The 27,262-nt window shown below is 41.7% G+C and overlaps 1 protein-coding gene across 1 annotated transcript in view; it reads right to left on the bottom strand.

The window, feature by feature from the left end:
• The window catches only part of adcy2a (adenylate cyclase 2a), a 67,559-nt gene extending 41,543 nt beyond the window's left edge, over window positions 1-26,016 (bottom strand). The window contains exons 1-3 of the mRNA XM_071539856.1: window positions 25,756-26,016; window positions 20,608-20,805; window positions 4,477-4,638 (exon numbers count right to left, since the gene is read on the bottom strand). Of these exons, the coding sequence (XP_071395957.1) occupies window positions 4,477-4,638; window positions 20,608-20,805; window positions 25,756-26,001 (606 nt within the window). The 5' untranslated portion in view covers window positions 26,002-26,016. The remainder of the gene's footprint in view (window positions 1-4,476; window positions 4,639-20,607; window positions 20,806-25,755) is intronic.
• Between the last annotated feature and the right edge of the window lie 1,246 nt (window positions 26,017-27,262).

Below are 27,262 nucleotides of genomic sequence, written 5' to 3'. Positions count from 1 at the left end.
TGTCCCTGTGTAACCACAAATACAGACTTGGCCCCGTTACGCACAATTAGCAAACTGATAGCAAACAATATCATTATCACTGGCAACAAACAAAACACTGATAACTTCGCATACAGCCAGATATGAAGGGGAGTAGATTTGGCAGAGCCAGTATTTACAAGTGGGCATCACATTCCTTGGCAGTGTCACGTCTAGCCTGGCATGCCATCTTGACTGCCAATTGAGCAGCAATCTGTCTCCTTAAAACAACATTCTTGCAGCTTCACACACATATACAGTGTCCAAAATATTAGGAACTAATGTAGAGCTGTACTCCTTTTTGCACAGTCTGTCTCAGTTGTCTCAAAGCTTAAAAAAAAAAATTATCTCATGATCTACATCTCCCTGTCAAAGACTGAAGTGGAGTTCATAGGTGAAATCAATAAGGGATGACAGCTTTCAGAGACGGGAGGAAAGACAGCCGAGAGGAGAGGGAGAGAGAAAGTCGGGGGTGATTAACTAGAAAAAAATTCCAATAGTCATGTTCCATAGACCTGAGAATCTCTTTAAATTTACCAAAAGTTACCAGTTCATTAAGTTTCAAGTCCTTTCGCAAGGTATTCCAAGCAGAGGGCTTTTTCCAAGCAGAGGGGGCAGCAATCATGAATGCTTTTCGAGCTTTGAGTATGGTGTAAGAGAGCCTTTGGGGCATCAGACTATATTGAGACCCACAGTTCTCAGTGATATAGACACACAAATATGATGGAAGGTTCCCCAGAATGCCCTTACAAATAAAAGTAAGCCAGTGACTGCGTCTAAAGAGCAAAAAGAAAGAGAAGTCAAACCAGCCATAGCATACAAAGTGCAATGATGAGTCAAGGACTCTTGACAACTGCAGACACTTGGCTGATGCATTCATATTCAGAATGTCACCATAATCAAGTAGTGGTAAAAACTGTGGCAGCAACCAGCCTTTTCCTTGCCTCAAAAGAAAAGCAGTGTTTGATGCTGAAATTAAAAACCTCAACTTCAGTCTCGGCTTTTTTAACAAGATTGCCAATGTGCAGCTTAAGGGAAAGGCAATCATCAATTAAAATGCCCAATCATTACAGCCTCAGTCTGCTTACCTTGATATGTAACAATTTGTGAAAGATCTGATGGTTTGTTCCTCGCCTTTGAAAACATTATCTTACACATATAGCACCACTGAGACAGCTTTGACAAAGTAAAATAATTGAGATACTGTCACATCTTATTTTTTAATCAAAAAATACCAGTCTTTAGTGAAGGGACAAAGATGAAAACCGGCTGTCTAATGATAAATATTAATTATTAATTACTATTAATAACTCTTTGTAAAATGGAAAATCATGATTATGTGAATAGAGAAACTGGTGAATAGCTAGTGTTTCATGTCTTATATCAGATGTAGTTAATGCTAAAGTCCCATTTGCTGCACTGCTGCTCCACACCCAAGAGGAACTGCTTGGAAAACTGTGCTGTAGTAACACTGGGTGGAATAGGGGTGAATGGCTACCACCCTGAATTTTGGAGATCCTTTACCAGTATATTCCAATCTGACTCACAAACTGTTATGTTGACATTTCAAAAAACAGTATTATTGTCAACTAGGAATAGTAGTAGGAATAGTAGCTAGAAATTATGGGTCTGACACATGATGGGTGACTCCGGGCCCCCCTACACTTTCCTCTGGTCCCCACATCACCATTACTCCATCTATGACAAACAGCTATGTCTACCCATCCACAGCTCAAGCACATCTCCACACATTCTTAATTGAAATTATGGGTTTTGGGCACTATCCTGATAGCACTAACCAGCTGCCGTAACCATACTTTCACCAGTAGTCCCTTCTTCAAAATCTGCCTTTGTTTAAGTCTGTACAGGAAAAATCTGACCAAATTTGATTCCTGCTTGTTCTAGTTTGTCTCGTGAGAAAGTTTGATTTGTTTGCAGTTTTGTAGATTTCAACCAAACCCTGTTTCAAAATCATAGCCGTGTGAAATTAACGTATAAAATATTTAAAAATATGCACTCGAGGACCACAAAAAGTATGGTGCCGCAGCTTGCCCATGATACTCTGAAGACTCACTATTGGCAAAAAGAAGACGGAGGAGTTCTGATATCTGAAAAAGATCTTCTTATCGGGACCAAATACAGGCTGACGTTTTCACTGTGCTCCTTTCTCAGAGACTCCAATGGTTTCTACACTCTCTCTATACAAGCTCACAAGAGTTACATCCTGATTTTATTTTCATGATGATGAACATAAAATTAGCGGATAATTAAGGTTTCAAATCATCCCTCAGATTTTGCCTGCACTGTGCTATCCCCTCTGTCCACAGGGAGATCCTCTTAACAGTGCACTCCACTCTGGCAGAGTTACCAGCGGATTTATGCTGACAGGCGAGCTGACCTGATGCACAAGAGGAGTTGGCAGATAGTGACCATGTGGCGTATATAGCCCCAGGCTGCCCAGATGCCAGTAAGCCCATGCTACATGCTACATGTGAAAGAAAAGTGGTCTGAAACTAAATGTACAGGTAAGCAGAGTTCAGAGAGGTGCAGGAGTAGAAAAACACAAAGATACAGGAGCAAGAATCAGCATCGGGCACTGGACTGTAGCTTTAGTTGTTTGACCCATGGTGCACTGCTTAGCTCAGTTGTGACCAATAATGGTAATGTTTTTAATGGTTTTCTGAATTTGTATGTTATGTGCATTGTTTGTCAATGAGTGCATGCTGTCTATTTTAAGAACTGAGTCATGTGATGGACAATAAATCTTTTGAACTTTGAACAATCCTTGTGATTTGGTTATTAACAGCAAAGTAATTGTCATCATGCCTGTACAGTCAGTGCCTCAACCAGACATTATTCAAAAAGCTGGACTGCTGAACAGAAATGCAATGGCTAGAGACTGGAGACTATCACAGAGATACAAAAAGAAAGAAAAGCAAATTACTATTGTGTTCAGGCAAGAGTTTGCTCCTTTATTGATACCTGAAAAGAATCTTTGATAGGCAGACATACTAGTATAGAATAGGAAATTGTAGCATTCAGATGAATGAGATTTTGTTTTATCATGTAGCCACATTGCAGTCAATCTAAATTGAACAACAGGATTGATGAACAACTATTGGAAGCCATGGAGATACAGATGAAAACATGGTAAAATAATTATTATCATTTTGTCTCCTGAAATCTCTGATTATCAATGAGGCCTGGTTTTTGAGACATGCAATGTAAATGAATCCTCCTTCCTTTTTGTCTTAGTTGGAGTCAGCCTTAGGTGTATTGGCAAACAGTCACTTTTGGAATCACGTTTTAATAAGCTGAATTAATTGAAGTCTGCCTTTCCAAGATAATTGGTTTCCTGATATTGTCATTTCTCTGTCTTTCTCAGCATATGTCAATTGCCTGAACATTTTGTGCTTGGAACAGCAATACTGTTGGAAAGAGGGTGACCTTTCAGCAGAGTTAAAAAAAAAAAAACATTAGAATTTATATCGCTCACCCGCTATGCTAAATTAGTTTTAGTTGAAAGGTCACATTTGTTTGTTTGCTAAAAATACAGATGGTGTGGTTGAAATGTTTATTCTGTGAACTGGGTGGGAGAACATTAAATGTTTGGAAAAGAGAAGCTACTCTTTCATCTTAATGGAACCAAAAAAAAAAGGTAATGGTCACATGGTCACATCTATGAAGTATAGGACAAGTGCAGCTATAACACATTATAAGAATCTTTGTAATGTCTTATGACGCTATAGTGATTTATAAGTGGATATTAAAGCTCATTTATATGTTTTAGAAGTATTTGCTTACAATCCCTCATAGAATATGTTTATAATGGTTTATAAAACCTGCTAGAAAATTGATTCTAGACCTATAGGGGATTATAACTCCATGATTGTAGTGTATTATATGGCTTTATGACAAGCTATTCATGTGTTTTTGTGTGCTTTAAGAAATGTGATCCACTCAAAGCATTTCCCAACCTAGGTAGTAAGACAATTTTCCCAAAAATAAAAATTTGAATGTCAAAAACTGACCAATGAGAGCAGTTCTGTACATACTGTGTTTTTTTTTGTGTGCCACTAGTTAAATTAATAATTAATATTGATTAATAGAAAATACTGAAAATATAAAGTAATTAATTACTTTTAAAACATTATAAATTAGCTTTATATCCACTTATAAATTACTATAGGTGCTTATAGATAGCATCATAAGACATTATAAACATGTTTATAACAGGTCATAGCTCTACTTATAATGCCCTATAAACACTGCTTCATAGAAAGTGTTACCAAAACGATAACTGAAAAGGTTGTGTGTCTATGTGTGTGTGTTGAGCTTGTGTGCACACAAGTGTGTACATGCGAGTATGTGTTTTTGTGTCTGTGTGTTTCAGTGTCTGTGCTGCATCTTTGTACAGTACGTGATAGAAAGGATGTGTGTGCTCCAACTCTGACCCACCTGCCACACTACTGGCTCCATGCGATCGGCCGTGGTGGACAGGCAGACGCTCAGCACGATGGTGTGAGAGGAGGAGGTCAGGACGCTGGCGATGATGGCGTCCCGCATGGAGAAGGGCAGCATGGTGTAAACCACAAACACGATGAAGAGGAAGAAGGACACCTGTGGAGAGAGGGACACACCTGTGACACCTGTGGAAGAAGGCAGAGGCAGTGGAAAACAGAATAAAAGAAAGAGAGAGAGAGATGCGTGAGAGAGAAATGCAATATTTGCGTTGACATTCCTGTGGAGAAGGAAATAGCATGACCCAGTAAGTCTGAACACCCCTAACACTGCTTGCTAAACTGTGGTTTATTTATAGCTACACCAGTGGCATCCTAAAAGAATCAGGTCATGCTGGGTGAGGCGTTCAATAACACGCTAAAGACTTTGAAGGAGACGAAGAAAAAGAAAGGAGGGGGAGTATATTGGTGCCATTTAGGATGCCTTCATATTTCAAAGTTTAGCTGTGCACCAAGCAGTCGACCCATAATAACCTTCTTGGCTTCATCAGCTTACCATAACTCCCTTGATTGCAAGAAGCAGGAAAAGGGACAATCACCTCTCACACTTCAACCTCAAACATTTAACGTAGCATGTGGAGTGCTTTTCTTGCTACCTCACCTACACACACACACACACACACACACACACACACACACACACACACACACACACACACACACACACACACACACACACACACACACACACACACACACACACACACACACACACACAAACTCTCCTCACCCTTCTCTAATATGCCTTCTGCTGCAGGGTTATGGCAGCTCAGCTGCTGCCCTGTGTGGATAGAAAGAGGTCAGTGTTCTCACAAACTGCAGCCAGGTGCCAGTTAACCTTTCCTGGGTTATTTTCAGGGGGAGTGTGAGAGTGGGTGAGGGGGGGTGAGGGGGGGTGGGTGGGCAGAGAGCGGGAAAGAGGGAAGGAAAGCAAGAGACAGAGAGGAGACCAAAACAGAGCTATAGAGAGAGAGAGATGGAAAAGGAGAAAAACAGTGCCTCCTCTGTTTAAGCCTAAGTCACTAAGACACAGTATTGCTACACTGCTACTTTCTGAACAGCTGACTATGATGTAGAAGTAAAGATCAGTGAGTGTCAAAAGATGGTCTGTTCCTTTATTATGATAATGCCTTATTCAAAGATGCAACGATCATAAGTCACAGTTTGTGCCTGTTTACTGTACTGCTGCTGCACTGTTACTCCACCCACCATGGGAGTATATGGAGTTTGGGTTTTTGAAGGCTGATATGATATTTTTGGACTGAAGCTGCTGTTTGTGCCAATATTCAATATCTTTAAATATGGCCATTTGTATGCCAAAATTCCCCCCCAAAAACTACAAGTTTTCAGTGTTTCCCCCTCAATTTTAGTCTCTGAAACAGCATTTAGACTGGGACACTAGAACTCTCCACTGAAATTCAGGATAATAACGATAATAATAAAAATAGTAATATTGATGCATACTTGTGCGGAATCCAATCAAAATGTTGCATTGGAATTAAGAGCTTCCCATAGGCAACCAGTGTAGCATCAATCAATTATATAATAAGTATGGTACACTGCATCATATCTATCAAATTGGAGGCGGGCAACGGAGTTACGTATTCACAAACATTGTGAGAACACTCTCATAGCCTTAAAATTCCTAGCAAGGAGTCTGGGGCTTAGGAGTGATTTAGGAAAGTTCTCAGAGAAACTCTGAGCAAGGAATGGACAAGAACTTTAGTCATCCAGAATATTATACTGTCAAAAATGAAAATCCCTGTTTAATAAATAGTAAGAGAAATAATCAGAGCATGGGGACCAGGAGGGGATGAGAATGAATGGAATCCCACTTAATAAAGTTATGCAATGCCTTCCCCCTTACCTCCCCTCGGCCCTCCTTTTGAAGTTTGAGCACATCAACCATGAAAGTGGGCCGCATGTTTATCAAAACATTTTTCATTCTTTTATGATTACATAAACCATGTCAAGTGTGGTTATGCTGGAATGGACAGAAGAGAAAATAACATCAGTCATTTCCTCGAAAATGGGGCACCATAGCAATTGATGTCTTGATACTCTGAGCACAACAATTACAGGATATGTATGAGTGGGTGGGGAAATATGAATCCTTGCCATTCATCTGAACAAAGCACTACGTAACAACATCATCATAGGGCTCAGAACACACAATAGAGGGTGAATACTGGGTTGATATGGCTAGTTTTGTTACACAGCTCTCAATAACCACAAATTAAGCTTTTAGGTAAAGAAACCATTTTTAAATGATTGGGTGAAGCAACACCATTGCAAATAGTCAATCCAAATTATATACATATATACATTAGGGCTGAACAACTAATCGAAATTTTATCAAAATCGCAATGTGGCCTACTGCAATTTTCAAATCGCAGGAGGCGCAATATTTGTTAAAGGCGAAATGTGTGTCAAAATACCATTTTAATTTAAATATTGTCGTGCTGTAGAGATGTCCTGGCCTACACATCATATTCTACAGACTTAAGAAAACATCTTTGTTTGGTACAGATCCCCGCAAAAATCACACCATAATTATTTTAATACGATTTTCAATGAAAATGAGAATGATGTAAAAATTATCATTCCCTCTAATATCGCAAATCATATCGCAATTGCAATATCAGTCAAAATAAGCGCAATTAGATATTTTTTCAAAATCGTTCAGCCTTAATATACAAGGGAGAGCTTTAAACTGTATTTCCTCACATAAGTGCATCCTATTTCGGAATAAAGCATGCCTCTATTGTTTCCAAAACACCAACACTCTGAGCACATGACATTGCCATGTGAATTAAGTAAAGAGATCATATCATCGCAACAAACAGTAAATTTCCACTATCTTTGACTGACAGATATGCAATTATTTCAAATACCTTAAAAAAGAAACAAAGAAGCAAAGTCTATGACTAATTGTCATGCCCAGATGAGCAGCAGTGGTGGTGATGGTGTTGCTGCTAGGTAGTGTGTTCTTTACAGAGCGGAAAGGCTGTCATATTGCAGAGCTAATTAACTGCTGAGACCCTGTGTTAACAACCATGGTAACACTGTAGCGTTTTTTTATTATGGCACTGCAGGCTGTTAAAAACTGTTGTGGAGGAAGTATTCATTTGTGCGATAATTATATGCAATATCGTTATAGGAATATACTGTACATCCTATATATCCTCATAGGGAACTTTCAAAGTGCTGAGATATCCTGTAGTCTACAGTCCCAGGTTACTGCTTGTGCTGCCTGCATGTGACAGCGACTCTGCCATTGCTCTTCCCATGAGAGGAACAGTTTGGAGAATTTCAAACTATGTTTTCCTTTGAGCCATCAGAGAGTGAGAGGAATTAACTGAGATATTACTACAAAATATTGTAGGCTACCTAGTCAGTCCTTATTTAGAACATAGGGTACTATGATGCTGCATGACAGATGCAGGTAGAGGCATGATGCGGGGGCCTCTAGATACTTGTAGGTAGACAACAGACCACATAGACCCAGCTTCTCTGCATGCTACCTGAATACGTTCTTATTAAGCAGGGGGGAAGGATAGGAAAAAAGTGTCAGAGTGTTGGTTCAAGGGTTTTGCGGCTCAGTGAGTCTCAGTTTCAGGAAGCAACCAGATCTGAACAGCGGTAGAGACGGCTGTGGGAGTTAGGTTTCCTCAACAAACATCCACAACACCCTGACTCATGCTGAAGGTCTTGAATGACAAGGATGAATAGCGTTTGCACATTGAGATGCTAGCTACAGACTGAGACAGGCATGACATACGCAAGACTATGTCTACCTCTGCTGACGCCAGACCACGGTCAAACTTGACGCTCTTTGGGTGAGATAATTTAAGCCGTGAGAGATGCTGCATTCGTCCTATCCCTGATCGGATCTGTACAGCTTGTGTATCTGGCGTGCAACGAAGCGCTGTCAATGGTGTGACTCAATCGCTGACTAAGGCCTGTGACTGTGAAAAGCTATTTAAAACATATATTAATACTAATTCCTTCAGGGGTGGTGTTAGGCATGGGTCAGTGGGCAGAGAGAGATGAGGAGAAAACAAGTGGCACCTGAACACTATTTACTCTCTCCCTATAAATAATCCCTAGCAGGTTGAGAAGCCTGGGGAGAGCGAGGACCAGAAGCTGACAGGCGCGCTGACAAACCAGAGGAAGGCTTCGTGAGAACGCCAGTGTTTATAAATGGACTGTGACCCCGAAAGGGAAAGTAAATAAAAAGGTGTAATTCGGTTGCACTCTCCCCATCATCCGTGTTCCTGCGTGTTAGTCTCAGCGGAATTGCCGCAGCGTTGCTGAAAAAACCCAGGAAGGAGCCGTTCCTAATCTCTCTTTGCCACCGACGCTTGACCTCGCCGGAGTTGGCCGCGGTTTGGCCACTTCCTGCTGCACCGCATTTCTCAAACTCTGGAGATGTCAACAAGTGGCTCCTGGGTCAGCTGCCAAGCTCCGGAAAGTAACAGGAAAGTAAAGCACTTTTTGAGATGGTAAAGTCTAGTGTGAAGATTTTCTGATATCCATAGAAGAAGTTGGAAGATTTCTGCCTACCTTGCCAATGTTTGACAAATACAGTTCAACAAGCTCAAATCCATACAAACCCAGAAACACTCCCACACACACACTAGTCCTACAGAAAAATCCTAAAATACTAATGCACTGTTCCACTCTGCACACATGGAGAGTGGAATAACTACTAGAGTGGCTGTCGGGGTACGATTATCGGTGTCAAGCTAATATTTCAAAACAGCACTTAAACTAGTGAATGTGAACCAACAAACGGGAGCACATCCTGCTTTCTTCTCCTTACGGGTTTGTTAAGCAGAATTCGTATTTATCCGCTACGTCATAAGAGCGATTAGAAAGTGTTAAATCACTTCCTGAGCCATGAGAGAGCTGCTAATTCCTGCCAAATATCATCTAACACGCCAACATAATTTGCTTAGGGTCCAGCACGGCGGTTTTTATTAATGTTCTAAAATCCAATGCTGCTAACTGAATCATGAAACTGTAGTAACTGGATAATGGAAGGACCGTGGGGAAGAATGACCCCTGCTGTGTTCTCCTGCATACTTAAGCCTGATGCAGTAATAACACAGCGAGGAGCTCCCTTCGCTGTGGTTAAGGTGAGCGTATACAGTACCTCTCTCGGACCATTAAGTGGACAGGGCTTTTTGTGGTTCATCATGGTACAGTCAACTCCACCCTGGCCCCATGAATCAATTTCTTGATAATGAGCTGGAGTGGGGTTCATAAAACAAATTACAGAGATGGAGTGTCAGATTACCTCAGGCTTTTAGACTGTGGGCAGTGGCAGTGATGAGACTGGATTTACATTGCGCAGTGTGTGTGTGTGTGTTGATCTGCTGTTTAACCCTAGAAGAGCCAGATATGCTCTTTTCATTTCCAGCTAAGCTCTGTAAAATCTCATCAGATGAGAGTCACATAGGGTAAAATGACTCATTGATTTACTGTAAAGGGACAGCATTAGCTGCAGTAGATAAGGTTTAGGCTATAGTCACAGACTGTTTGATGTTTGTCTCTCATCCAGTCACTGTAGTCAATGCCAATCACCCCTTAAATACTAGCCAAAGTGCTTGGTTTGGGGTTTCCAAAATCAGTTTAGGCGTTTCAGCCTTGCTCCATGAGATAAGTTAGGGTGTTAACCTAAAAAAAAAAAAAAACAAATGAATCATCTTTTTTCCTTTTTCCTAGAAACAAAACCCCTAAATGAGATTTAAGCGAACGGCTTAATCACTCTTATCCCGCATCTCTCTCTCTCTCTCAGCCTCTCTATCACCCCCCCCACACACACACACACACACACACACATCCCCCTCTATTTGCCTGTCTTTCCCTCTCCTTTCCTATCCCAACCTGTTTGTGCCCACTCTTCCTGTCTCTCTCCCACCCCCACCGCACTCCCTGCCTCCCCTGTCCTCATGCTTAATGGGGCTGGCTTCACGTATACTCGGTAACAAAAGAGAGAGAGGGAGAGAGAGAGATAGACAGACAGAGAGAGCGAGAGCGGAAGTGTGGAGGACGGGTCCAGACATCTCTCAGCGAGGGGTAGAGGCTGGCCCGCACAGATAAGCCCTTCTCCCCACCGTCAGCAGACAGAGAGGGCTTTGTGGGGAGAGGATAAGCATCCAACTGATTTCAGGTTTGAAAATGGAAAGTGTACTCTACACAAACTAACTCTGGGGGAGCCGGGATGGTGAGTGTCAGAGCAGCGGGGTCTGGGAGAATATTTGCAGGGGCCCAAGTGTGTTATTTTATATTTTGCCTGACAGTAGTGTACTCACAGTGGGGCTGGAAATGTAACTTTCTCTCTGTCTCTCTATGTCTCTCAGGGTATATGAGAATAAGTCAACATACAAACCGACGGACAGTTTTATTTGCCGTTACTGTAGCAGATTAACTTTTTATTAATAGCTATTTTGACAGCTGGCTGTGTCCCGTATGTGTGGAAGATGTTTTGTGCCCCTGGGGTAAAGAAGTATATGGGTGTCAATGGGAAAATCCACCGATCACCACCAAACATGCACAGAAATAAATTTTGAAATACATTGCAGCATTGTTTACTTGCAGCTGGGAAAGGTGAATAAAAGACCCATCTTACTTTCCTGTAGTGAAACATGCGTGAGAACTCCCAGCTAGGATAGAAGTCCAGTTGGCTTGTTAGCATGCAAGGGCTGAGTGGAAACTAATATGCACTGACATAAAACCAGACAGAGGGGGTAAAGGGGGGTGTTACTTCCATCAGAATGATGCTGCAGCAGTGCAAGACCTTGGATAAATAGGTTAGGTAAATATCAATATACAGTTGATAATGCCTTACACTATCAGGACTATGGAAGAAACCCAGCATCTGACACCATAAAGCACGGCCTAGTAGACCAATAAAGAATGCATATTAACCTGACTGGGGTGCTGAAATATCAACACTAATTGGCAGAGGTAGGGAAAAGGGGCGAGAGGTGTGGAGAGCCTGTTAATAAAGCAGCGTTGGGCTCGAGTGTCGCAGTATACGCGTCCCTGACCTCACTTCACCTTCTCCTAAAAAGACACAAAATGAAACCTAGTGTTATTTTAGGCCTCACAGGACCCATTATTCTTCCCAGTAAGTAGCAATAATAAAGAATTTATTGCCTAATTCTGGCGTCATCTTAAGTCCCGCTGTATGAGTAGCTCTCACTGCGAGCTGTCACTGTGATTTCCGTCTGTAGACAGGAAAGCTGGACATGTTCGACCTTTTGGGCGCACCCTTCTCTACTACTTGACAGCCACTATGCCTATTATTATCATCACTTCCATATCTGTTCTAATGACTTCCCAACTGTGGCACTGCCCTCTGTCATGGTGCTTCAGTATTAATCCTCCTCCTTATCGTTGCCCTTCTCTCTCGCTCTCCATCTACCGCCCTCTCTCTCTCTCTCGACCTCCATATATATATATATATGGAAGTTAGGGAGAGAGAGAGACGATATGCATCTCATCTTTCAAACAGATCCACCTGCATATTTGAGGTTGGCTAATTGGACATGTCTATACAAGTGTGAATGAGAATATTAGATCTGCACTAATGTTACACATAAATGATATACGTAGTTATAGATAATAAAATGCATTGAGTGTACAGGGACCTGGTGTTTCTTTTATTGTCTCCGATACGGTTTTACTACCAGAAAATCTATTCCCTGTCAGTTGCTCCTTTGTGTGTTACTGGAACAATCTTATACCTATAAAAGGTTCCCCCCCCCCCATCATTCCCCATCAGAAAGACAATTCTGGCCATTTTCAACTTGGATCTTATTTTGCATCATTTTCCATAATGCCAATTCAGACCATAATCTCATCAGTTGCCTCACTATTGAGCTCCATGCGTCTTGCTTGCCTGGGCATGTAGCTCTCCAATAAAGACCTATCAGGCCAATGGACACTCCAAAAAATTGATCCCAAGCTCAGCCAAAGCGTGTCTTTTTCAACACATTGATGCTCACTCTGTAATGAGACATGTCTATATTTAAGTTTATCCATCACCTGACAACTTTCACCATTTATTTTGCACTACTTGACATGGGTATGTGTTCTTTTACTCTGCTGAATAATGCTCATCTATTTACTGACTCTCATTACAGAGCTTTTGTGATCGATTTTAGGAGTGTCCATTAGCCCAATAGGATTTCACTAAAGAGCAAACGAGATGTATGTAGCTCTATATTGAAGCAGTTGATGAGATTTTAGTCAGAATCGATTGGTATGACAAAAAATGATGGGAAAATAGGGTGGAATTGGCTGGAATTATCGTTTAATATACATTACTAGTAAAGAATTAGTCTAGGCACATCCAAAACACCAGGTGCTTAATGAATATGGAAAGCAGAAATAGAGAAAAACAAACATGAGCTTTGTTTGAAATATTACTTTACAACTTTACTTTTTTTTGTTTCTATTGTTTCTGTCTGCAAACTTTAAATGTTAAATTTAATCTTAATTTAATGTTTTACTTCCATAGAACAAAGACCAAGCCAACCTTTTTGAAAACGCTTTTGTAGAAAATTTAAAAGGCTTGAGTATCAGTGGGGGAATTAAACAATTCTTCTCAGTTCCTGAAATATTGACTTTTTGGAGATAGTTTTTTTTTTTTTCCTTTTTTTGACACTGACAATATATTGAGCCCATGCTTTCCATTCTCTCATTAGGTGTCAGGGTTTTTACGGCTGACGTATTGCTTGGTAAATATTGATTTTTCAGTGTAAGCTGATTATTGTCTCCAGATGGAGCCTATTGAGATGACTGGCAGAAAGAAGCTCCAGATATAGACAGCCTGCTGTAGCAGAAGCATGACAATCACATCCCCTGTAATGGATAGGCCGCTGTCACAAGTGAAAGATGATGCTCTCAACAAATTTTAAGAATCTCAACACTTGTCTGTTTTCCTCTCTTGTTCTCCTCAGCCTGAGTCGGAGAGACAAGATTATGTCATTTAGCGCATCCCTTCATGCTCTGGTCTTTTTATTTTGCCAAAATGCAACATCGCCAACACTGCCAGTTTGGGAGAACTAGTTAATTTAAGGGCTCTTGATGGACAATTTAACATGAATTTGAGAGGATTTTGGTGACAGAGCTGCTTTGTTTTCCATATTCACATTCACATTCACATTCACAGTGTCGGGCGTCCTGCGGTGAGCGAAACCCATCCAAGCCGACTGCTTTCTTTAGCATTGGATTACACATATTGCTTGCTCAACAATCCATTGCAAAGCAAGTACTGTCATGACTAAGCATGTGTCTGCCTGTGTGTGTGTGTGTGTGTGTGTGTGTGTGTGTGTGAGTGCGTGTATGTATGTGCACAAATTTTGAAGAGAGAAAAGGAGAAGGCATGCAAAACAACTAAGCACCCTTCCACATGGACGCGCACACACACACACACACACACACACACAAGCATAGAAAAGCACGAATGAGAGAAGCAAGACCTTATATAAACTGAACTAAAAACTGGACCTATCCACTGTATATCAGCAAGGAAGCAAAGGGAATGCTCAGAGAGAGTGAGACACAACCACATTTCAGATTTTAAATCATTTATTCATTTTCCCCATCCATTTTCGTCTCTATCTTTCTCTTTCTCTCCTCTCCCGCTCTCTCCGCTTATTTCAAACCTTTTTTTCCAATCAGGACACTGTCTCGTCCTTAATTATTCAACCGTTTAAGTCGGTTATTTAAAGCACAGTACATGCTGGTATCTTAGCAACTCCTCCACAAGAACTTTTGTTTTCTTTTTTCTTTTTTAAATCATGTGGAACATGTGTTGTCGATATTAAATATAGATCCTTGCATTGTGACTCCACAAAACAGGCAGCAACACCTTCTGCCATCGACTGGCAGCAGCAACGCCGTATGAAAGACATGGGACAAAAGCCATCATCCTTAATGAGCTTAGAGCTATACATGGCAGGTGAGGCAGCGGGAGACTACAAAGCTCTCCCTCTAATCATTGTTTCATTCCCCTACTGCTCATAGTTACCTCCTCGCTACAGCGCAGAAAGCATTTAATTAACTCTGACTTTTACTTTGCTTGACTCCGTTTTTTGTTTTTTTTTCGCTGGAGCAGACATCCACTTAGCAACTGCACAGTAACACCCCAGCAACCACAGATTCAAAGAGCTGGTTATTAATTTAATTGGTTGATAAACCCTCCAAGTCCTGGATTATTAGAGAAGGGACCACAAAACAATCCGACGTCACCTCAACTATCAACGTCATATCAACATCTTTTCAATGTCAAAATGTTTGCTGTGTCTACTCAAAAGAAAAAAAAACACTCCAACGCTCCATTAATCAAGGAACAGGCAAATTTAATGGGTCTAGCTTCTAACTTCTTAAGAGTGTATGAAATCCTATTTCAGCAATTCCACATTTTCTGACCAAAAGCTTAGAGAAGTTTCAACATCAGCAATTACCAAAAACATCAGATATTTTGAAGGAGCAGTACTGGAAGGACAGAGAGAAAAATTAATAAATAGAAAGAGATAGATACATACAAACAGACATACAGATACAGTACACTGATTAAGGGTGTGCTGGGAGGATGGCTACGAGTATGGGTGTATGGGCAAGTATTGGGTGTTGTTATCAGGATCACTCTGAATCACTGCCTGCTAAAGAGCCAGCCAGTTCAACCAGCCAAATCGTCTTTAATAACGTCTCACTAAGTGAACAGGTGGGAACGTGACACAGAAGCGAGGGGGTGGGGTGGGGGGGGAGAGTGTCTTCCAGTGACTGGAAATCAGGGTGGTGATGCAGAGTTGCTCAGATTGGTTACAGATATATGATCCAACCATCAGAGTGGACATAGCAAGTGATGTGAAAGACAGAAGGCAAACAAGAGAGAGAGAGAGAGAGAGAGAGAGAATGATGTAGAGGGAGATAGATAAATAAAATGAGACTGTTTGTGTTGAAGAGAGTCCAGAGTGGCAGCAACACACTGGTTCAAACAATAAGCATATACAGTTCTATCATCTTTTCTATAATCCTACAATATGAATTCTGTGGATGTACAGTACTTTATATTGAAGTTATGCCTGCTACTCTGTCCCTCCTGCACTTTTACTGATGAAAACCCTCGTCACCTTTTATTGTTCTTTTTAAAAAAGTGATAATCTCAAAGTCAAATCGCTCTGCCCTGCATTCATTAAAATATTTTCAGCCTGGGAGTGCTGACCCAGGATCAGTTTCACCCATAGCCATAGATCCACGTATGGTTTCTATGGACATTTCTCAACCAACTTTCAGCATCTATTGAAAGGTCCCTACCAATATAAATGTATATATAATACAAATGCCAATATAAATGCACATTACTGTTCATTCACATGCAGCCAGCTGATAAATCTCACAGTGCAAAATTATTGCCAGTAGTGATGCCATTGGCTACTTCATGGCTCACAGGTTGGCCTTCAAATTTGATTGGATGGATGGGAGAAGGAATTTGAATAACACCAGTAAACAGAACAGAATGGTAAAAAGGAAAGAGGACGGAAAAATGGCAAAGGCAAAAAATGTGTGAGTCGGGAGCTTTACATAAATTGTGTATAATATTGCATAAATTACATTAAAGTGGCTGGATTGCCTCAGTTACATGACAGTTGGCCCCTGTACTAACAAAAGAATAAAGAGATTAGCATGGGTGCTTATATTTTCTGTTCATGATGCATCAATGAATTATTTCTGCAGGATTATGATGCAGTGCAGGCAGGTCCTGGCAGCTGTGAACAGGGAGGTGGAGCAACAGGGCTCCTGACATCTCAAAGTGGCAAACACTGTCATTACAGCTGCAGTAATGTGATCCAAGATCAATACTAATAGCCTCTGTACCATGTAGCAATGGGTTTGTATGTGTGTGTCTGTGTGTATATATACACATAATTGATCACCATACTTGTAGAAGCTGGTAGTTAGAATAAAAATAATGTCCCTACCAACTTTCCAACCAAACCTGCACAGTCAAAAGGGGCTGAGGTCCACTTTCCCAAATCATACTAGTGTCACCTTTGCTCAATTATCAAGTCAATGAACAAATAGATCTTTGGCTACATTCACAAAATCAAGGATGTTGAATTATAAGTACTAAGTAGTAATTATTAGATGCTTTCGGGAAGCACTCTTACTCTTAGGCATGAAGAACATTGAGACTATTCCTTTTAGCATGATGACCAGTCTGCCTCAGTGGAGGCCTTACAATCCCCAAGCAGGCTAATAGAATGCTAATACTCCACCAGGCCTTTTCATTTAGCCCTGGTTATTGACAAACAGCACACATACATTATTCAAAGCTTTTTCATTATTGAGTGCATGAAGAGATTTGACTGCGTGTGTGTGCGTGTGCATTTGTGTGTGAGAGAGAGAGCGCATGCACGTGCATGTGTGAGTTTGTAGAAGAGGCAGTCAAACCAGCTTCACACTCATTCCCATTCACATTCATTTCACTGATACTTAAAGAACTAGGTTTTCCGTTCTCTTCAGTAGCAGATGAGATGAAAGTATACCGAGATGGAGCAATGTGAGAAAGCTAATGGACCATTTTCTTAATCGACCACATGGCTGAAAGCTCCTAAAAACATACACCGTACAGGTGCCAGTCAACAACGGTCCCTCTATGAGTAAGTGTTAATTAACATGACTAAGACGCTGCAGTCAGAAAGCAGCAAAGGCACATTAGCCTGACATTTTCAGCGAGTGAAAGAAGGGAGTGAATGGAACGGTGTGTGAATCAATGAATCTCTGGCTACCTCTTTGTGAGAGATGAGTCCTCACTGGACATCTATCTTATCTAGTATTGTTGCATGAGCGAGGCTTTCAAATGATGAAGAACTAATGTGTTGTGTTGCCAGATGCATACGGTTGTAGCCAGTGTAGAAGCCGCCCTTTGTACTCTCTGCCACATTTAACGACTGCTGCACGGTTGCTACCGAGTATAGTATGGCTATCACAAAGAATTATTTAAGAAATCGAAGGTACGAGGAATGGTGTGGAAAATTTTGTGTTGTAACACGCCCATTATTGTCTTAACAATACTTTTGAATAAATTTGCAGTGATCTGTATAGCTGTGTCTCTCTCAGACATAATCCCACCTATCATCCTTTAATATATATCCATAATCCATTATCCATTAATATAATAATGTATACAATAATAATGCAATATATTATATTGGATGGTAAAAAAACAGCACAGTATGCTACCATTGCAACACTGGGTAATGATCCATAGAAACTTCACTGTGACTACCGGAAAACTGGTCTAGATTAACTATTTCTTATGCAGACTGACTCATACGATACTGTACGGTAATGAGAAGGCCAAATAGGACAGGGTCACTGATCCCTCTGCAATCTTACCCTAAGAAGCTTGATAAATGAATGCCCAGAACTCACACAGCACATCTGCTAGGCTTCATTTACACTGGCCGATTCCAACGTGATGCCGATAGGATCTGTTCATTGCTTTCCAATCAAAAGGGAAATTAGATTCCAAGCGGTTGGTTGCATGCATCTATGTTTGTTATGAGATCTCTGTCACATGCTGTGGTATAGCCGTCGGGTCGATACCCTTCCCTGTGGCCGCTCTGCCTTAGTGCTGCATTATTTTCCAAACTATTCATCCTGGGGGTCGGGCAACAGCACAGCAGCAGCATGCATGAAAAAACAACATGTGGGGCTTCCTAGTGGCTCATAAAGGCGCATACCCTGCATTCACATCACTGGAGCGGCTCATGACCTTTGTCATCTGTCATACCCTCTCTCTTTCTCTCTTTTTCTCTCTCTCTCTACCATCTGTTGTGTCACTCTCTGATGTGTAATAAAGCAGAAAATCCTAAAAAAAAGTAACATAAGACATAAATGAACCTTGCAGCATGGCACAAACACTGCAAGGGTTAGGGAATCAATTGCCACTGGGGCTACCCATACTAAAATATGTGTACCACTCACGGTATTATAAGGCCCTTTGGATAAAATAGTCCACCAAATTGCACAAAAGTATATTGTTCCATCTGAAAAGAAGCTGATTGAATTGGCAGTTTGAACAAAGCCTTGTCTACGGCCGTATGATTTCTGTTTTTGCAGACGGCAGCTTCACAGAGCCAAAGAAGAGGTTTAGCATTGAGCCAACAGACAACCTCTCACTCAGTACCACAAACAATCCAACCGTCAATTTCTCCTCTGTTGTGCAGCCTCTATTCTTCCCTCTTCTATTTTCCATGCCAATGCATGCTATTCTTATCCTTTTCTATCCCTTTCTGACACCAGATGATTCAATACTAACAACTGTTTCGATGACAAACCTCTGGTTAGACTGGTTTATCAGTGACTGAATCAAGTGGGTTTTTTGTTTTTGTTTTCGTATGCCTACCCCTTCTTTCATGTTCTATTGTGTTATCTGATTGTATGAGGTAAGAGTTTGAATCCATTGTTTGTTTGATTAACTGATTTGATAAAACAAAGTGCTAAATAAAATGGAATAAATGACACTTGAACACACATACACATGATGACCAAGTGGGGCTTGGAAGGGTCAGGACCAATTGAAACAGTCCAGGTTTTAAATGGAAGTGCTATTTTATACGCTGATGACAGGTTTATCTGTTAAGGCAACCGGATGAGGAGGGAGCCACATTCATTTATTGTTTTGGAATGCCATGAACAATGAAAATCAATAATGCATTAGTGGTTTAATGTTTATTAGTGTAATGAGTAGCTGTGGCTGGCTATGTAGTGGAAACTAGACTATAGTTACCCTCTGTAAAAGGTTGAAATTAAGTGCAATGGCTCTATAATCAATAATCAGAATGGGTAATATTTGATGATTGACAATTACGCAGAAGCCTGAGACTTATGATACATAATCATGGTGGTTTAAAATGTTTCTAAAAAGGAATTTTTATATCTGAGTCACAGTGGTTTCAATCCTGCCTATATCATTCTGACCCTTATCTTTAGAGCCCTTCCTTGAGAGTAACTTCTTTTCTTTCCAGGCACTCATTCAGGCCATAGTATAAAGAAGAAGAAAAAAAAAGATGATGTAATGTCGAGTAATACTCAAGCGGTACGTGATTAATCTGAACCTTAAAAGAGCGCTTGTTTTAGAATATAGGTCAGGAATTACAAGAGATGAAATAAAAAGTGCAGCCATGGGAGATTTTTTTTTCCTTCATTTTCCAGGCTGTCTGAATCCCCATCTCTTGTTTCACATCTATCCATATTCATTATAACTAGACTCCACGCTGGATTCCTCCTTTTTATCACAGACTTAATATTCACATCGGGGTTGAAGAGCAGCTACGCGCTTGGCTATGTATAGCTAGTAGGTATAAGCCAAGTCAAGCGGAAAAGAAGACGAGTGAATCAAAGCCAAGTCAAATCTCTCGCTCTCTGGCTCCTCTCGTTACCAGATCTCACGCTGATCCTGGCAATCGGGAAAATGTTTTTGGACAACTGTCATATTTGTAACACTTGTGAAAAAATAAATATGCTCTCTGATGCTTTAAAAAAACATTAGACATGGATTTTATGAAAGCATTGAGCTGGGGTTAGCGGGGTAACTTTCGCAAAATGTGCACTTTCAAGGCCAATGAAATCGCCTCTGATGTTATCCTTCACCCCATGACACCTCAGTTGATTGGAACGGCAAAAAGGGCAAGGAAATGAACAGCGAACATGCATCAGCAACATCCAAAATCAATTGGCCTAGATTTCCATCTTATCTCATCTTGTTTGTTTGCTTAATTACATTTGACCCACGTTTGGTTTGTTGATATACTGTAAAGCATTTCATTTTCAAAGGAGACCTGCTGCAGGAGCGTCCTTCAACTCCATTGTCTTTTTGCCTTTGTCACATGCCGTTATCTCCCTCTTCTACTCTCCACTGTATACTATTTAATTCAAAGCAGGATCACAACAAAAAACACATAGGAAGCACCATGGGCGCTTCTAAAAAAAACCCCCAAAAATTAGAGATCCACCACAGAGAGCGGCCCCCGCGTCTTACCTGATCCCACGGACAGATGATCCCGCCAGAAAACATGAAAAGGTAACCCATGGCAACCAGGCAGGCCCAGATGACCAGGGAGAAAACGCGCAGGAGCTTCTTGAAGATGGACTCGATGCAGACCAGCACGAACACGGCCAGGAAGATGGCCAGCGCCGTGGGCACGGTGATCACGAAGGCCACGTGGTCCTCGACGTTCTGGAGGAAGGAGCGAACACAACAAACCGAGATCGTGAAAAGAGTGTGAGAGAAAGGAGGAGTAAGAGAAACAGAGATAGAGAAGAGGAATAATTCATTAGAGAGAGGAGAGTGAAGGGGGTGCGCGAGAGATAAATAAAGAATAAGCGAGATGGAGAAAAACAGAGAGAGAGACATCTCGAGGGGGGCATGAAACAGACAAACAGTGTTATAAGAAGCCTCTCTCCTAACTCTGTCTCTCCCCTTCAGTGTCCGGGAACACAAAAAAGCAACCAAGGCGCAAACGTGACTCACTCCGAGAGGCAGCGCACACCGAGTGAAACAGACTCTCCTCTGATTGCCCTGCTTTTTCAAAACGCAACGAGGTGTCACGATTAAGACGAGCCTCTTCGCCGAATCTGAGAAAAGAGTCGGTGTTAGGACGAAGAGAGAGATGGCCTTTTGCGCCGTTCACTTTCTATTTGAGCAGGAAGGACACTGTGGAGAGGCCCAGTGTGAGACAAACATTCTCACAGTGAGGTATCATGATATAACCGACAACAAACCGTGGAACTGATGGTGGGTGAAAAGGGAAAAGCCAACCCTCCCCCTTGTTGACGCAGATTATGATGTGCATCCTCCTGAATTTGGCTCTGTATCTGAAGCTAGAATAACGTTCCGAGGCCTTAGCATCACCTTCATTTACATTTGGATGAATCTCTTCAAACCACTGAGTGAGGCATAGCTTCTTTTTTTGTGTTACATTTGAAAGATCTGTCCTTCCCCGCAGCTCCATTGTCAGTCAATTGAGAGAGAACGTTATCTGATAATACCGGAGGCTGCAGCGCCACTCAGACTGTCTGAACCGTCGGCTTTTCAGGCAGAGAGGAGGAGGGAAAGAAGGAAGGAAGAGAAGGGAAAGAGGAGACAGGGATTAAGACATGAATATGGCTTCTGCGCCCCCCCCCCCCCCCGTCTGTCTGCTTCCGTCTGTCTCTTCGCTTTTACTTGTTTGAGGTTGTGAGTTAAAAGTTAAACCAAGCTCTCGCCCTTTCTTCTTGCTTTTTTTCGGGGTGTGTTTGAAATTGTTATCGCTAAGACATGTTTCTGTGAGTAAAATTCAAATAAATGGCTCAGGGAAGTGGATATTTAAAAAAAACTCTGAAGGGTACTTTGTGTCTTGATATCTTAGATCTTGCTTGATCTTGTTCAATGCGGATTAAAATAGCAAAAACATCCAAAAGATAGATTAGAAATAGGTTTGAAAAGTAGATCATAATAAACTAGTGAACGGCATAATACCTGAAATCATCAAGTATAGTCAACCAAACAAATCCAGCAACACCTATGATTCATATTATTTCAACATGGCTGAATGTTGAAAATACATTATATCTGAAGATTTAATGACTCACTAATACACCTATTCATATCCCCTTTGCTTCAATACATTACACGGAGCTTCTGGAAAAGTGAAAAACACATTTAGAGGGGGAGAAATTGAGAGAACATCTTACCGAGTGAGGGAAAATCCTAAAAAGCCACTTGTGGCAACTGGTAGCAAAGTTGAAGCCACATCTATAATAGATTTGCTGCTGCCTTTCTGAAACCCACTAAGCTCTGAGAGTTCTAATAAAAATTTCAGGAGAGTTTCTTCAAGGTAGATGTAAGGGGGGGGGGATAGCACAGTCAAATGACTCATTTGCTTTTCCACTAGTGTGACTGGGGGACGGAAAAGGGTCAGAACTTATGCCTCTGATAGGCCCGACACTCTATGAATCACTTCCTTTGATTGGGCAGATCTCCTGTGAAATAAACTGACATTTATTGATCAAAAGTAAGGATTTCATCCCACGAACAGCAACGCTTTCCAAGGCCCAGGTCCTTCAACCAAAGGTGTAGTGATTGCTGAGAAGATGGATACTAGGAATCAGATGATATATCGAAATTCAATATATCGCGATACAAAAATGTGACAATACATATTGTGAATCGCGATATTAGCTCCATTTCACAAACTCTCCATCCAAATTATATTATTGTCACTTTGTAATGACATTTTTAAATTGTTGTTTACATTCTAGCAGCCAATGCCATCGCTAGAATTTTTTGTGTCTCAGAAATAAACAGAATTCTGCACAGTCAGACTGGTTGTATTGAGACTGTACTGAGACAAGCATATCGTCCCATCCCTAATGGATACTACTGCGATGATATTGTGACCAGGCGGGTGCACTGTGATTCCACCCTCCCATGGTAGTACGACGACAAGGCTGGTAAATGGCTGTACAGTCTTATGCTCGGTGAAAGATAGGGATTTTGTGTTCCCATTCATGAGAAAAGATGTTTGTTTGATTATTGGTTTTTGCTACCCTTAAGAAGTGAGACTAATTTCCACTATAGAAATCGTATGATCCATAATTGCCTTGTTGTTTCACAGCAGCCAAATTAATGAATGAAGTCTGATCTTCTCATCTTTTCTTTTTTAACCTTTATTTTTATTAGTTGACTATCACTGAGAGCAATTGTAAGAGAGATCTATCTATCTTTCTATCCATCCATCTTCCTTTCTCCCTTTGCATCATTTTTTTCCTCTCCTTCCACTCTCTCCACTAACTCCTTACCTCGCTCTCTCTCTCTCCCTCTCTACTTCTCGCTCTCTCTCTCTGACACACACACACACAATCGATGTGAGTGGGACAGGAATGGATGTGTGTGGCTGCGGAGAGCCACGGAGAGCTCCGTCTCACCCAGAGCAGAGCTCCAAAACAGCACAGGATTTAGGTCAACCAGCCAGCAGGATGGAGGGATGGCATGACAGAAAGGAAGAGAGAGAGAGATATGGGGAGGTGGGGGAAGAGAGACTGGCATGAGAGAACGGATACAGAGACAGAATGAGGGAGAGGAAAAACATCGGAATAGACAGAGAGATAGCAACGGAGCATGCCCACCCCAGCACAGAGATGGAGGAGGAAAGGAAGAAGGGATGTGTGGGGTAGACAGACTGAGCAGAAGCCTGATAGGAGACGGCATTTAATGGGATGCACATTCACTGCAAGTGCAGCAAATCCTTGTTATCAGACACTGGTGTATGATTTTTTAAGGTCAGACTGGAGTGACATATTTTTCCCCAATATTGAACATTTTTCAGCACAAATTCGGCATCAATATTATCTAACTCTACAGGAATATTCCTTGCTGCCGATTAAACTGTACTTACATTCGTCTCTATTTTCTCTGAATATGCAAGACAAGACAGCCAGATTGATTTGGCCATTTAAATAATCAGTTCAAAGTTAAGTCGTCAATTGGATAATTCAGTGGTACAAATAGCAGCTGTTCAGTTACTGACCCAGGTAAAAATAATGATGAACGATGATTAGCCTGCTAAATGTTTCCTCATGTGCAATCCCATGAAAACCATATAAAAAAATCAATATGACAAATACAGTGCTTTGTAGGGGGTTGTTAAAGTGCAATCTACTCTCTGAAACGTTGCCAGATAAAATAGTATTCATCATGATATTGTTGCCTCTTCTAGTTTTATTGATAAGGCATTTCATCTGCTGAGTAATAAGGCATAAGTGATTCTGTTGATTTTATTGCTATGCACACTCGCCAACCATTGACGCAATTGACCTTACCATCATTACCGGCTGGATGTGATGGTGCATGAAAATCACTTTCCCATCTATGACAACTTTTAAGAAATTCTGTTTTGTATGTTTAGATATACAGTACAGACGTTTTGACTGATTGTGCCTTGGTGAGTCTTGTACAATAGTGTTTACCTTTGTGTGTGTGTCTCAGCTCTCTCTCTCTCTCTCTCTGTTGTCCCCTCACTCCGTCTCTCTCTCTTTCAGTGTGTTTTAGCCTAATCCCTTCTCAATAGCAGACTCAGCAGACTCAGCAGAGTGGAGGAGGCGTCACACTCTCCTAATGCAAAAAGGTATTAAGCTATAACAATAATAAGGTTGTAAAAACACAACCTATAAAAATCAATCTTTAGGTTATGATAATAATACATCATAATAAAGTCATAAAATACATATTCCTATTTTTGTTAACATTTATGTAATCAGGCAGGTCATTTAGGGATTAAATCACCACCAGACAAAATGTGCATTTACAAATAATGTTTTGGATTTTTTTTCAGCATGTCTGTTTATTTAGAGAGTGCCTTGCCTCCTCCGCTCAGTGTGTTAAGTGGAGATAGCACATTTTTTGAGTTTTCCGAGCACAGATAACCCCCTTCAAAACAGTGACAGAGGGAAGCAGACCTTGGATCTTCCGCTCCAGCTCTCCTTTCTGTAGTTCAATCAACCATGAGCTCAGACAATAACTAAGCCCCTTATCCCCCCTCGCTTTTATCTCATCCCTTGTCTTCTCTTCACATTAGTGCTGCAATGAGGACCGCATACTGTGTGACTGTGTGTGTGTGCCAGTGTGTGTGCATAGAGGTGTTTGACAAGCCAGTTTGTGTGCGAGTGTGCACTTCTGTGTGTGTGTGTGTGTGTGTGTGAGACAGAGTGTATGAGAGGGAGGGAATGTGAGCTCATGTATGTCAATGTTTGACAAGCCAGTTTGTGTGTATGTGTGTGTGGGTGCGTGCGTGTGTCTGCACAAGTGAATATTTGTGTGTTTCTATGTATGTGTGCGTGTGTAAGGGTGTGTGTGTGTGCATATCCCCTCTTGTTTATACTTGCATGCATGTAATTAATAAATATATATATACATATATATGTAGGAAAAACATATCAAGTAGCAGAAATAGTAGCAGAAATATTTCTGGTACTTGATATATTGTCACTAAAATCTACAGTTAACAAGAGGAATACATGCAACATATTATGCTGTAGCAAGGGGGAATCCATGTGTATGATCCAGAAAGTGTTTGTTTATTTGTACACGTGTGTGTGTGTGTGTGTGTGTGTGTGTGTGTGTGTGTGTGTGTCTCAATGAGCGGCTTACCAGTCCTGAAGCAAAGAACACAGCCAGCAGAGCCAGGCAGGCTCCCATCACTATGAGCAGCAGAAACACAATGAGAGGATGCTGCTGGCTCATACAGTAGTACGACTCATACAGCCAGTCCGGGGACCTGTTCCTCCTTTCCCGACCTCTTCCTCCTCCTCCTCCTCTATCTCCTCGATCTCCTCCTTTCGACTCCCCGGTCTGGTCCAGGAGGTACCTCTTCCTCCTTATTGCCTCCTGCCACATGGATCTGGGAGCCGAGAAGGAGGAAGAGGAGAGAGGGAAGCCGGAGGAGGAGGAGGAGGAGGAGGAGGTGGCCGCGGCGGAGGTAGTAGTACTTTCCACCACAGCTGAGGAGCAGTTGCCCTGTTTCACTCTCCTGCTGTTGTTGTTCCTGTTGGAGCCCCTGGTGCGAGAGCTCCTGATCTCCAGCGTATCCTTGGGTTCCTCCTCCACCTCCTCTCCTAAGTCCTTCAGGCGGAGACTACTGACAGCAGAGGCAGAGGCTGAGGCTGAGGCAGAGGCAGAGGCAGAGGCAGCGTGCGCCGGCCGGAGAGGTGGCAAGAACGCACCGAGGGTAGAGCGCAGCATCCTCCTCTCTCTCCTCCTGCCAACATGTTGGAGCGGGGAATGAAGGGGAGCGCAGAGACTGAGCGCTATTTAGAAGAGAGAGAGAGAGAGAGAGAGAAAAGTGGGAGGGAAAGGGGAGGGAGGGAGGGAGGGAGGGAGGGCCAAGGGGGAGGGGAGGAAGAAGCAGAAGGCGCAGCAGCAACAGAAGTCAGCAAGTGAGAGGGAAAAAAAGAGAAAGCAGGAGCAGGAGTGAGAGAGAGAGAGAGAGAGAGCGAGAGAGAGAGAAATTACTACACCAGCACTAATGCAAGATGCAATTCATTAATGCAATAAAATGGGATAAATTACAAATGAGAAAAAAAAACTAAAAATAACTAAAATTCTGTTTGAGGTCTGGATTTTGCAGCTTAATCCAGAAGATGATGATTTACAGAGTTGAGAACCCCCCCCCCCACACACACACACACACACCCACCCACCCCACACTGCTGCTTTCTGATCCTCCCCTCCCTCCCTCCCTCCCTCCCCACGCAGTCCGACAGCAATTTGCCTAAATGCCAGATTTGTTGAAACAGCTTTCACTGGTCGAAGGTGAACTGGTGGCAATTGTTGCTTCATGCAGACGCACAGCCAATGGAAATCAGCCTGAAAATGGGACAATCGCATTGTCCTGTGAAAAATATTATAAACAATAACACGAGGCAAGCAGTTTATGGACATGAAAGCATCATGGATTGGCATAAGTCTGATGGGAAACTGGTTGATGTGTTTTAATGTCATTTTACCAGCTGAATCTTTCATAACTGAAAAAAAAAAAAAAAAAAAGAACTCCCATTCTTCTCTGAGAACAAGCAATGCAGAGTGCAGCAATAAAACCCAAATGGAACGCGGCCATGCACAGTCACACACTGACACAGCCACACACACACTCATGCAG

Source organism: Centroberyx affinis, unplaced genomic scaffold, assembly GCF_046629955.1.
Source record: "Centroberyx affinis isolate AG114_WGS23_722 - 3 ecotype Tasmania unplaced genomic scaffold, CSIRO-AGI_Caff_v1 ptg003528l_1, whole genome shotgun sequence".
In the NCBI taxonomy this organism is placed as follows: Eukaryota; Metazoa; Chordata; class Actinopteri; order Beryciformes; family Berycidae; genus Centroberyx; species Centroberyx affinis.
Note: the sequence above shows the minus strand (reverse complement) of the source record. Positions and strands in the feature narration are given on the sequence as shown.